Source organism: Chrysochloris asiatica, unplaced genomic scaffold (assembly GCF_000296735.1).
Source record: "Chrysochloris asiatica unplaced genomic scaffold, ChrAsi1.0 scaffold00061, whole genome shotgun sequence".
Taxonomy (NCBI): Eukaryota; Metazoa; Chordata; class Mammalia; order Afrosoricida; family Chrysochloridae; genus Chrysochloris; species Chrysochloris asiatica.
In genome coordinates this window covers 2,501,345-2,514,345 of record NW_006408579.1, presented here as the reverse complement: position 1 = coordinate 2,514,345, position 13,001 = coordinate 2,501,345, and the positions used below count along the sequence as shown (strand labels likewise).

Here is a 13,001-nt window from a genome sequence, read left to right as displayed (position 1 = left end):
AGTGTGGTGGCATGCACCTGCTGATGAACAGAGGCTGTGTCTGTGGGGATGTTCTAAAGTCAGGATACCTGCAACCAATGTGGAGGGTTGCCAGGAACCCTGTCCATGTCTAGTCTATTCATTCTTCATTCTGGGCACCTTGTCCTGGTTTTCTCCATGCACTCAAACATAATAGTAAGCACATACATTCTACAGCCTGCTTGTATGGGGCATACAAAGATGACTCAGACATGGATCCTGACCTCAAAGAGCTTAGAGTTAAGAAAACAAGGCAAAAACACAAGTATACTTGATCAAAAGAAATAACTGACACGAACGGACACAAGAATGTCTTTGTGCGGTTGCTGAGCTGTGCCAAAATTCTGTGTGCACCTGAGGGCCATGTGAAGTTTCCTAGAACACATAATTATGGAAGGAAATCACTGACTGGGTGTATGTATGTATGTATGACTGTGGGGGAGGTTGGCTTCACATCTCAACTGGGGCTTGGGTTTGTTCCTGAGGTTGGACCACTAGGGGTCCTCTCTCTGAAATGGTTAGTAAACATGCTAGAGCAAGAACCACTTGCATGCGTTGTCTGTTTGTGTTTTATACATCTGCTCTCATAGCTAATGGAAATGCCTGCCTTGTTTCTAGTGATCTGTGTGTGAAAAAGTTATTTCCATTTTCAAAAATCACATTTTTAATTTTACATAGGCATTCCACACCTTAAAAGTAGGCTTACCAAATATGTTCCTGGGTTTAATGTCAAATCAAGTCAAGAGGACTTAATTGATGTTTGCCATTTGTTCTGGAAAGAACAAAAACATGAGGTGGGAAAATAGAAATATATACTACATATAGGACTTATTTTGCTATCATTCTTTGCACATCTGACAACTCTACTGGGATAAGAACATAAAAGTGCATATTTAACTTGGCTTACTCATAAAACGAGTGTTGTATATAAAAATTTAAAGTATATGAAAACCATAATTAAAAATGTAGAAATTGAATTCATTTAAAATATCCATAACGTTTTGTTGCAAAAGAAGTTACAAAGTAACTGAATTTAGAGGCTCAAGAATTGCTTAGCTTTTGCCAGTTTGTAAGCATCAGATCAAACTTTAAGAACACAGGAAATCAACATTGCTATAAATTAAATATGTTCCTGCCCTCCCCTGGATTGGCCAACTTCTTCTGCACCAAGGACCTATGGAAAGCACTTATTTGTAGAAAAGGAATGGAAGGAAAAGAGCATCTCTCTCCAAACCCAATGAATACAGCTTTTACCTCCAGAATTTTGTCTTATACTCATTTGAGAATATAAATTTCAACTGTTTTCAGAAATCATATACATATCCCCTCCCCATTTAAATAACCTACAATTTCCAGAGCCTAAGAGTGGTGTTAGGTGTCAGAATAAGCAGAATCCCTAGGTGATACAAGGCTAGAGGTTCATCACCCAGAGACACCCTGGAAGAAAAGTCTGGTGGATATATACTTCCAAAACATTAGCCATTGACTTGCAGGGTGTGCTCTGTGGTTGGTTGAATGATTGTATATTCCTGAATGTTTTGGTGTACATAAACACACACACACACAAAGCCAAAAACAAAACAAAAAAACCCAGAGTATTCTAGAAGCAAATACTGTGGAATGATGATGCATGGATGCAGGGGACTGCAATCATAAAAATGAAATGAAATACGATAGGATAAGTTTAAAACTCATGTAAACTATCCGCATGCAAACTATCATTCAATTCACAATAAAAACTTAAAAAAAAAAAAAAGTGAAATTGAGGACAAACCAAAAAAAAAAAAATTTAGACATTGAAATGGAGAGCTACTGATCACGCCATTCTACTCTGAAACACATGATCTTACCATGAATCGAAATGGACTCAACAGCAACCAGCAACCAGTTTTTATTAAAAGTATAGGTGACATCAAGGTATTGATTTAAAAAGCAGGGCAGCTCTCAAAACACTGAATAGATATGTAGACCTGATTTATACAGATTATTTAAACGTAGGTAAGATTCCACACTAGTTGCAGCAAAGAGTTCACATATACATAGCTATGTAGACTTCACATTTGTTAAAGACTGGGAGAATCCAGATTCAACTTTCCAACTCTCAAACATTTGGATTTATTACTCTCATTCCTGGTTCTGAGCGAAAATTAAGCAAGTTTTTAGGCATCCCTGTGGCCACTGTCCTTCTTATATGTTCACATGGCTCAGTCGGGTGTCAGTCTTCAAATCTCAGGGTTTAAAATTTTTTGAATGAGCTATTTCTTACCTTCTGCCTCCCCCATTTGTCAGCACCACTCTCAGCCTCTCCACCCTGACGCAGACTTTAATAACGTAAAACCTTGACCTCAATAAGTAGTCTTTATGTGAGAGGGCCCACAGTGGTCCTTATGGAGAGGATATAAAGAGAATCATTTGATTCATCATCCCTTAGACTCATTGTGCCATTGTCCACAGCAGCTTTGTCCATGACTACTTTCCCCATCTGTACCCAACAGACCTGTCTCTACAGTGCTGGTGTGTGTGTGTGGACAATCCCATAGCTTCTCTGCCTTTCAGACTTCTTTCTCAGTGAGAATCTGCCACCACCTGGTCTCTGCTTTCCTTACACCTTCCAAAATGACATCCATTATCACTGCTGTCCTCAAACTCTATCCCAAAGGATTATTTGGTTAGCATTTTCTACAAAGAACTGACACGAATGACCAAAGGAACATCTTTGTGTGGATGCGAAGTTAAAATGCTAAGCTTAGCTAAAAAATGTAAGCTATCACTATGCTAAGTCAAAAAGCTATCTAAGTCAAAAAGCTATCTTGTAGGAGTTAGCACATCCTGTAATCGATCTTAAATAGCTAAGGCAAAGAAACAAGATTATCAGTGAATCTCAGAACACTTCAGTACGTCCCTCTTACAGGTTAGTACTGGCTCTCTCCCCACCTCTAAAAATAAGAATGGGATATGCTTACCCCACCACCACAGTAAATAAATTTGACCAGACAATATCCAATATAATTTTTTTTATTGAAGCAGCAGTCACATGACCTTATATCTAGCCTTTAGATTAGGCCTGACAAATGAGCCAGCCCTAAAAAAAAAAAAAAAAAGAAAAAAAATTCTTTTTGCACTAAGAGACATGTTTACATACATCATCCATTATCGGAAATGAGCAGACTCAACATAACATGTGTTGGTTAACTGGGAGGTACAGCCCCACTGTTTGTGATGTTCATATATTTTACAGACTACACCTCCATAGATCATTACTAATGGGATGAAAGTTAAAAGAAAATACAGCTAACACCAAACCATGAACACAGTAACCAAAAACAGCAATTTACACACATTAAGAAATTTTGTCCCTTCCAGGGATGTCTTCTTTCTGTTCAGAGCAGTGTCTCCGAGGCTTCCACATCAAATCCAAAGGTTTCCCAGATGGAAGCTGCACATCTTGAGGCGATACAGTGAAAAAGATCATTTTGCAAGAACAAGAACTAAGTGTTCACATCTTGACTTTTATTAACAGCGATTCACATTTCTCTAATTAGAGAAACGGAGATGGTGATATGACTACATATTACAGTGGCAAAACTGTTAGGTGAAGAAAGAGGGTTGGGTTCTGAAATAAAGACCACACACTTGTGAATTTTAATTTCATTTCCAGGCTAGCCTACTTTTTATTTAATGCAAATTACAGTACCAGTTAACTATTTCCAAACCAAGTCACATAGAACGAAATGTATTTACAAGGGGATGGGGAAAGGGAAAAAAAACATTGAGCATACTTTTCACAAAAAAGTTTATATTTAAAATGAAAATAAAATCAGTCACAGAGGCATTCAAGTAGTAATAATGTTATACAGATTTTGCTTTTCCTTTATATCAAGACAGATTTGCACAAGTGTTTGCAATAGTTTGTATACAACCCACAGTCCTTTATATATATATATATTTATATATATTTATATTTCGTGTTTTAGATTGGTTTTTTAAGATGGAAGTGGTCACGCTAATTGGTATGTGTACAGGCCCAAGTGATCCATCGGCAACACATTTATAAATGCAAATTTTACAGGCAAGCACAGTTTCATACATCTATCTGTATCTGCCTGTAGACAGATAGAAGAAAAAAAATTAAAAACAAAACAAAACAAAAAACACAAGGAAGTCTACTTTGTCAAGCCAACCCCGTTATGTACTGGTTGTCATTTTTATTGCGGAGGTGCAAAAACGGAGCAACAGACTTGACTAACCCAAACCCCAGGGATTACTTTAGAAGCTTCTCTAAGGTAGACCTTTAGTCTGGGGCTCTACTGTGCTTCTAGTTGTCTCTTTTATTTTCAGCGGCTCAGGTTTCTGCCAGAAAAAGACAGGTTTTATTGTATGCTTATTTTCCTATATAGGGGGGGTCAAGGTGTTTGGCTTTGTGATTAGATGATCACAAACCCATATAGGATCAGATACAATTTTGGTTTAAACAAACAAAACCCCCCAAATCCCTGGGGATCTGGGCCAAACTTCCTTTGGAAGATTCCGAAGTTAATCTTTTCAAAAGGAAATGGAAAATAAATGAAACGCCAGTGTCTTTCTATGAACGGGGAGAGAGAATATAATACGTAGTCTTCTCAGGAACCTTTGCATTGGTGCAGACAAGGTGATTGGTTAGGTATACTGTCAAAACACAAACCAAAAATGTGCCTAAAAACTAGGACTTAAAAAATTACACAACACTGTTACTGGGAGGAAGGCGCAGTCTCTGCCTTGTTAGAATGAACACACGATGTTTCAAAAACAACAACAACCTTTGGTTTGGTAAAGTTCGTTTTCTACTCAAAACATCTTATATGGAGGACTTGGAGGCAAAACAAATAATTTTATTTTATTTTTTTTCAAAAAAGTCCTTCACATTGGGCACACAGTAAGAATTAAATGGATTTTATTAAGAAATTAAAATGACATTTCATTGAACAAGATAGAGCTGGCAGGAGGGAGGGGGTGGGCTAAGAAATCCTTTTGTTCATAACAACAGGCCTCTTTGGCGAGGGTGGCACTCGGGGACTGCTAATACTTGCACTACAGCATTTTAGACCATGGACGCAGCAAAACCCAGATTTATAAAAACCAATTCTGTCTCTCTCTTTTGGGAGGGAAGTAGGTTAAGGAGGAGAGTGAACATCGAAAGCTCCCAGAAATCTGCTGTTTGTAAGACCCATGATTAGAGCCTAGGGAAGAGATGAGCAAATCGAATCTTTTCCATATTCTCCACAGCTCTAGGGCTCCCTGGCACTAGACTGAGTCCCTGAATGGACTACATAAAAAATGAAACTGGTAACTGCTACAGAGGAGGAAAACAGATGTTCAGAACTCAAACAAAGGCAGGGCTTGGAGATGTGAGGTTCTGAACATGGTTTTTCTTTCCACCACTGAGCATGGTATTATAGAAATGTAACTGTGTTAAAACAACAATGTTGTTTTATGAGTGAGCTATTATTTTAAAGGTAAAGGAGGAGGGTGAGGGAGACATGGGTCAGGGAAATGAATTAAAATTTAAAGAATGAAAAACAAAGAAACAAAAAAACCCAAACACATGGAAGCGAAGGCACTCCAAACTATATAGATACACTATACATTGCTAGAGTTATTGTTACAATAATACAGGCCGGTACCTACTGTACAGAGTTAAAACTATATGGCTTTAAAAAGCTCATCTACATTTTGTCTGATTATTAAACAGAATCACTGCCCTGAACAGTAACTTTTGCTCATTAATAACAGTTCCTGGGTCCACGTATTTACATACAAAACAATAAAACTTAAATTTAAAAACATTGAAAGAAAATATAATGTACAAGCTTGAATTTGGTGAGGAGCTTTTTATTATTATTATTTACAAAAAGATATTCAGAGACCTGGATCTCACTTGTATAAAAGAGTTCTGTGATCCCATCATGATCCTTGAGAAGGAAAAATCACGGCACCTCAGCCCTCACACACACACTAAAATGAGAGAAAAGCACTTTTCCTCTTCTCCTCCTACCCCATTAGGTGGTGGTGGTGGGGAAGTGTTTCCTAAAGCAAGCACTAATGTTTACAGACTCTAGCAAATGGTTACCAAAGCCAGAGTAGTGTCTGTGTCCAAATGTTTGGCTGGGCAGTTTGGTCTGAAAGCGGGTGCATTTCTGCCAGACTCTTTATAAATCCTTTCTGAGCATGGTCTATGTAAGCCATTCATTTCCTTTAAGGAATTATGCTCTCAATATTTTGATTCAGACTGCTTTAAAATCTTAATTAGCTCTTAGAAGCTCATTATATGAAGAATAAAATTCAATTTCTTTGATTTGGTTTGACTGTGTCTCCTTTCTCATGAAATCTTATGTAACCAGAGGTTTTAAGAAACCCTGTTTGTGGCCTAGTAAGAGCTTAGTTGAACAGTGAGGGAAAGCTAAGACGGCTCCCAGTTGTCTTTCAGGGTACTGGTTCACTTCAGTAGGCAGCATGGCTCTCTCTGAGATTCCCGCTTCCTTAGGAGCAGGGCAGGGTGCTGCTGGGGCCTGTGTGAGGGCTGCTGGGAGACTCCACTTACAAACCACCAAGAGGGCAAGACCCAAGCATGATCTAAGGTGGCAATGAGGAGGCTGAAGGGAGGTTCCACACAAACTAGGGCTCAGCTAACCTTGGAAGGTGTGTGGGTAGGGAGTGGGTAGGAGGGAAAGGCGGCCATCACTCAAGTAATCTTTAACATGTAAAGTACAACTGATTGTGCCTTAAAGATACATAGGTCAAGTAATGGCCCATAAGCACCAAGGTGACTAAGGTTCATTTTAGAGTATATAAGGCCCACATAGATGCCAACCTTAAAAGTATAAAACTAGTTGTGAAAATCTGTTCTCACTGCAAACATCATCCTTCAATCCTCCTTGCTTTACAAGGAATATTGCTTTTTCTTCAATTAACAGACTTTGATTTTTACACCATTCACTAATACACAAAGAAAACAGAACGAATACTCTAAACTGGGCATGGGGGGAAAACATTCTTCTCATGCTTCAACCAATCAATTTTGATACTGGAGACCAAAAAAAAAAAAAAAAAAAAGAGGCAGCACTGACTATATGTATATATAACATATATACACACATTTATATAATCAGCTTTCCTATAAAGTCAGCAGGTACAAGTGAGTGACTGTTTATATCATTTTGATGTGTGGTTTCCAATATTCCTACCATCTAAAATCATAATGGCCTATCTGACACGCATCAATAAATAAAAATTTAAAAGCATGAGGTTAAAAGGCTGAAATTAAATACAGATTCTAGATCTGGATTTAAAATGTGTATACTATGGCAACTTCAGCAAGCTCAATTTTTAATTAAGAATATGAAAAATAAACCAGTAGACTGTTAACAGTTCACATTATTTAACTATAGTGTCCTCTCAAGTGTATCTTTCCAAGGGAAGCAACTTTAGAAAAAATCTGGAAAACGTCATTCACAGTGGTGAGATCTGCCCAAGGGCCTCTGGCTGGTCCTGTGCCTCCAGCTCATCTGCGTTTGACCTGTGTAGCCTGAGTGGCCTGCCCACACCCTTCTTGGCCTCTTTCTAGGTCACTAGTTTAAAACTGTGCGAAGACTAGCAGAGAAACTTTAAACTTTGAACTTTGGTCAGGCAAAAGAAGATCTACCTCAGAGCAGTCAGAGTTATGGCACTCCTCCTCTGACGCCTCCTATGCAAGCTTCTCCACCACTCCTGTTGATGAAGCACACACAGAACCTAAGCAATCTGCAAAGACTCTTAAGAGTTTCAAACTGTCTCTACCTCCCTGGGTTACGAATGATACACATATACCTTTCTGGCTGCCAAGCCTGCCAACAACATGCCAAAGGCAAGTCTTCAAACACCCGAGGATATGGATTCATTTTACAAGTGACATTTAAGTCCCCATTGACCTACACCTGCTAAGCTCCCAACCAATTTCAAGCTGTGCACTATACCAAAGTCTTACACTTGACTTTAAAAGAAAACAAAGTTCAAAAAAACTTCAGCACAGAACAAGGTTTTCTTCTTTTGTGGAAGGGGCATGAAGCAGGAGTCCTGTTTTTAAAGTATACAACAGCAGACCTTTGATTAAAAAAAAAAAAAAAAAAGATTGTCGTGGGAGAGAGATTGTGTGTTCTAGTGCTCTGCTTTCCCCTTCCCACAGCCCCTCCCGCCCCCTGGATCTCCCTCAAAGTGAGAATACAATGAAATTGGTTTGTATTTATAGATATTTTACAAGGTTAAATAAGAACAACAATAATAATAAAAAAATTGAACACTAAAATGAACAGGGTTTTTTTTTTGTTTTTTTCTCTTTTTAATTTTCTTTCCAAACGTGACCAGTGTTGCTTAGTGACACTCAAGTAACTGGTGGTTCTTCCTGCTTGGCTGGCTGCCTGGGACTGTTCAGGTGGAGTTGGAAGCTGATGCGGAAGCGGCATTATTGGTCTGTCCACGGTCTCCAGCATTAGCATCTGCAAATCAAAAGTTCCCAGAGTGTGTGAGCAATGCTTATATCAACAGCCCGAAGAGTACAAGCCCAGTGGCTCAACTGGACACTGTGAGCTGTGTGGCCTTTCAAGTTGTTTTTGGAATGTTGTTTTAAATTAGGTCACTGATGTGAAATCAGAATTTCTCTGTGCTTAAAAGTTAAATCTGTGCCTAGGCATGACTTGGTGCAGGGCAGATAATGTCTCTGAATACATTACAGAGCCAGTTTCTGTCAAACCTCTCTTATACGGGAAAATCAGCAGTCTATTAACACAGTCTATCAACTCACAAAGAATACAATTCATGTAAACAAATTTGTTCACACAAATTATATTCTTTTGTGATTTCAGAGGTAAAAATGACAACCTGCAATTCCATAGTGATGCTAAGGATAGAACTCCGAGGCATCAAGTTCCTAACAGAGGCCATAATGATGTCATTTTTGTCCTAAATTTCTATATGCAAAATTTCTACATGCAAAATAATTGGAGTCTAGCTCACTTGAAATAAATAAATGATGCACAGCTGAGAAAACTTACTAAAAATTCTCAACCATGGTATAATATGCCATCTGCTTAAGTGGGTGAACGGGTGGTGGCAGTGAAAGTGACGTGGGTCACAATGTTGATAGGCAGAGACAGTGTGTAAGTCAAATTCAGCTGTTTACTTTCTAAGTGCAGTCACTCTTCATTACTTTCTAAGTGCAGTCACTCTTCATTATTCATAGAACTAGGAGACAAATGACCAGGATAAAAAGGCAGTGTAGTATTAATTCATTTATTCAATTCAATAAAAAACCTTCTAGTCAAATGTCTTGGCAGCAGACATACTTTGCCTCATTCTTTTGGAAATATGCACAACTTTACAACTAACCTTAAATCTCTCCAGCTTGTTTTTAAGATACATTATTATTTCCCAGTCACCATGAGCATTTATGCACCATCTAAATGTGTCTAGACTGGCTCTCTATCTCAGTGGACAAGAGACTGCTGCCTGGAAAGTTCATGGAAAAATGGAATTAAAAGATAATGGAATTTCCCCATGAACTGTTTGAAGCCCCCTCACATTGCTGACCAAATTTTCTACCCCAGAGTTTACCCTAAGAACTGAACAAGAACAGAGGTGGATCAACAGGGGTGAGCAACTTCCAAGAGCCATTTCTCTCAGAGCTCCATGAAGGCTGGTGACAATAAAAAACAAACCCAGAAGTTGTTCTCTCTCTAGCAATGAGGGTATTTTAGTTCTCTTATGCTAAGCAGAAAGGAGCTCTGGTAGCGTAGTGGTTATGAATCGGGCTGTGAACCTCAGGGTCAGCAGTTCGAAACTACCAGCTGTTCCACGGGAGAAAGATGAGGCTTTCTGCTCCCGTAAAGATTTACAGCCTCGGAAACCCTGTACAGGGTCGCTATGAGTGGGAACTGACTCCACAGCACATAATAACAACCACCTACTTAACAAACACTCATTTAGGGATAGTTACCAAAATGGTTGATTAGATTGCCCCTACAATAAATGAAATGTCCACCAATGTCCATAAATTGCATAATTTTTTCCGACTAGCTATGGTGTGGCACTGGAGGATACAGCACTGAAATACAAGATCTGTGGTTCAAACTAACAGTTGCTCCTTGGAAATCCTATCCAGGGTTGCCGTGAGTCTGAACCTACTCGATGGCACTTAACAACAACAACATATAAAAATGAAAATTCCACAATGAATTAAATCAAATCAGATTTGCTCTTGTTTGTAATAAAATAATCATTTCTATTCAGATAAGCACTGGACTTCTAACTGCAAGGTAGGCAGTTCAAATCCACCAGCCATTTCTTGGAAACCCTATACAGGATTGCTATGAGTTGAAACTGACTCCAAGACACTTAACAACAATCCCACTTTAACTAAATTTACAAAATCTGCAGCTAAGCAGTCCAGTGCTTATCCTACAGCCCCACATCAGTATTGTTATTGTTGTTAAGTGCCGTTGAGTCAGTTCTGACTTCCCGAGGAGCTTGATCCACCAAACTTGCAGTTCAAACTGATTTTGCAGTCCAGCACAGTGAACTCTGACTGTAATACTTTCTAACACATCTTTATCAATTTACCTGAAATCACTACCTGAGCCTTAAATACAACACAAGGAAGTGAGAGTTTCAAGATCTGCGAAAGTAGTGTCATCAGTATTTATATATCATCAAACTTGACAAATGCGTCACCTTTATCATATTTAGGAAAGGAGAGAACAATAACAATTACTGTAATGTTTTTACTATACTAATCAAAGTTCTTTTGGAGAGACTAGAGAATAGGAATTAACCACATCTTCCTACAGTAATCTCAACACAACTTTAGACCACAATCTGAAAAAGAAAAAGTTTACTTTCTTTGCTTTTCCACTGGAGTAAAATAAATCAAAGTTTTGCATACAACAGACTTATTTAACATTTAACAAAATTTAATACCTGAGATCATTTAAAAGCTTTGGTTAAAACAGAAGCTGACTAAAATCCAAAGCTTATTTCATGATGATAACAGTTAGTGCAATTCCATCTGACAACTCCATCAATCTCCTTTGATCTGCTTTTATCTCAGATACTTTGGGATTGAGCTTTGTTCCTAGATAAACTATAAACCTTGAAAAGTACCTTCTTATTAAAGTCAGGTATAAACAACATAAAGGCTTCTGAGACAGTAATCTAGGAGCTTGTCTTTTGAAAATTTTCCACAGAGCCTGGACTTCAATGATGCTGAGCACCAGTAGAAATGGCCCAACAGGTCAGATGATATTTACAAGGTCATGTTTCTTTTTTGAATTTGTACCGTAGTGATCTTAAAACATGTTTTAGATGACTTGGTGGCCTGGAGCTACCAAAAACATCTAAGTATTCATCTGCTTTCTGTTTTGCGATTACAAACTGAAAGTGACTCCAGCTCTAAAATACATTTTTTGTTTTATGTTCTCCATTAAGTTGCTTTAAGTTAATTAAGTCAACTAATGTAATTACTTAAATGTACATATTGAAATTAATTCACTCTTGGTCATTTCAGGGGTGTATTACTGTGGTGATTCAGTTACAGAGGAGGATTAGAAAATCTGATGTTGACAATTTGAAATATAGATCAAAGTCTATGATTGCGTGGATTGGTAGTTTATTTCTTTATGCATTTGGAGTAGATCTTTAGAAGTGCTTTGTCAGTGTTTGGTATTTGGCTTGCACTGAGTAGCACTTTAAAAGTATCCATATGAAACTCACTCTTGCATTTTACTGAGATAGTGATGAGGATTTCATTTACTATATATATCTCTTATACAGCACCAAATCTGAAGGCATTAGGGAGAAATATTTACCAAATAACAGAGTTAGAAAATGCATCTTCTCCTTAGCCATTAGCTATTTATCTAATGGACAAAAGGTAATTTTAACAGATAACATTTCTTTAACTACTAGGAAGCTCAGAGCAATTTCAGAAATCCTCTTTCATAACTATTGAGGTATTCAAGGCAGGCATTTCTCTTAACCAATTTTAGCCTTGACTTCACACTATGATTCCTCTAGTAACTTCCTCATGACCTTATTTACTTCAACTTTGAAGTAGACTCTCATGGTCCAAGTGCAATACCAATTTGCATTTTTATGTTAAAATCCAATTTTAATAGCTATAAGAATGTATCCAAGAAGGCTTCAAAAAGTTTATGGGAAAATGGAATGAAAAGACAATTTTTCCATAAACTTTTTGAAGTCGCCTCATAAATGGCAATGATATATGTTTTTGTAACTACTGAAGAGTATCAAAGCAACATAAAAGTCAGACTATCCTAGGCTCCTATTAGGCAATTTGTCAAACCAAACTAAAACAAAAAAACTTAGCTGTAGCCATTAACTTGTTCAATTATCACACATAAAGACAATTATTTTAAATTATGCAGAATTTATCAACTACAATTCTTATTTAAATCAATTTAAATAAGGAATGCTAATAAAACTCTTAAAGCAAGTATGTTAGTTTAGACTAAGGTTCTGAGCAATCAAGAGAATCTAACTCGGGCCAGTAATTATGTTAAATTTGTTTAAGTCAAGGGTGGGGAATGTGGCCCTATAAAGCCTGTGAAATGATTTGGTCTGACCCTGCCAAGGCAATCACAGTTCCAGCCATCACATTGCTGTTAAGTGCTTTCAAGTTGGTGCTGGCCCATAGTGACCCTGTACAGGGTTTCCAAGGAATGATTGGTGAGTTTGAACTGCCAACCATGCAGTTCAAACCGACCCTGTGGTCAAGTGCTTATCCTACAGTGTCACAACAGGACTCCAGCCGTTACATTGGTGGTGGTGACGGTGGTGTGCCATGGAGTCGGTTCCAACTCGTTGTTGTTGTTGTTGTTGTTAGGTGCCATTGAGTCGGTACTGACTCATAGCGACCTTGTGCACAGAACAAAACATTGCCCGATCCTGGGCTAACCTCA

The 13,001-nt window shown here is 38.0% G+C and overlaps 1 protein-coding gene across 2 annotated transcripts in view; it reads right to left on the bottom strand.

Moving 5' to 3' along the window:
* Positions 1 to 8,355: 8,355 nt before the first annotated feature.
* Positions 8,356 to 13,001, bottom strand: part of GSK3B (glycogen synthase kinase 3 beta) — a 241,727-nt gene continuing 237,081 nt past the window's right edge. The window contains exon 11 of one of the 2 annotated variants that reach the window (XM_006864148.1): positions 8,356 to 8,525. In XM_006864148.1, the coding sequence (XP_006864210.1) occupies positions 8,458 to 8,525 (68 nt within the window). In that variant the 3' untranslated portion in view covers positions 8,356 to 8,457. The remainder of the gene's footprint in view (positions 8,526 to 13,001) is intronic. The other variant, XM_006864147.1, reaches the window with a different exon arrangement.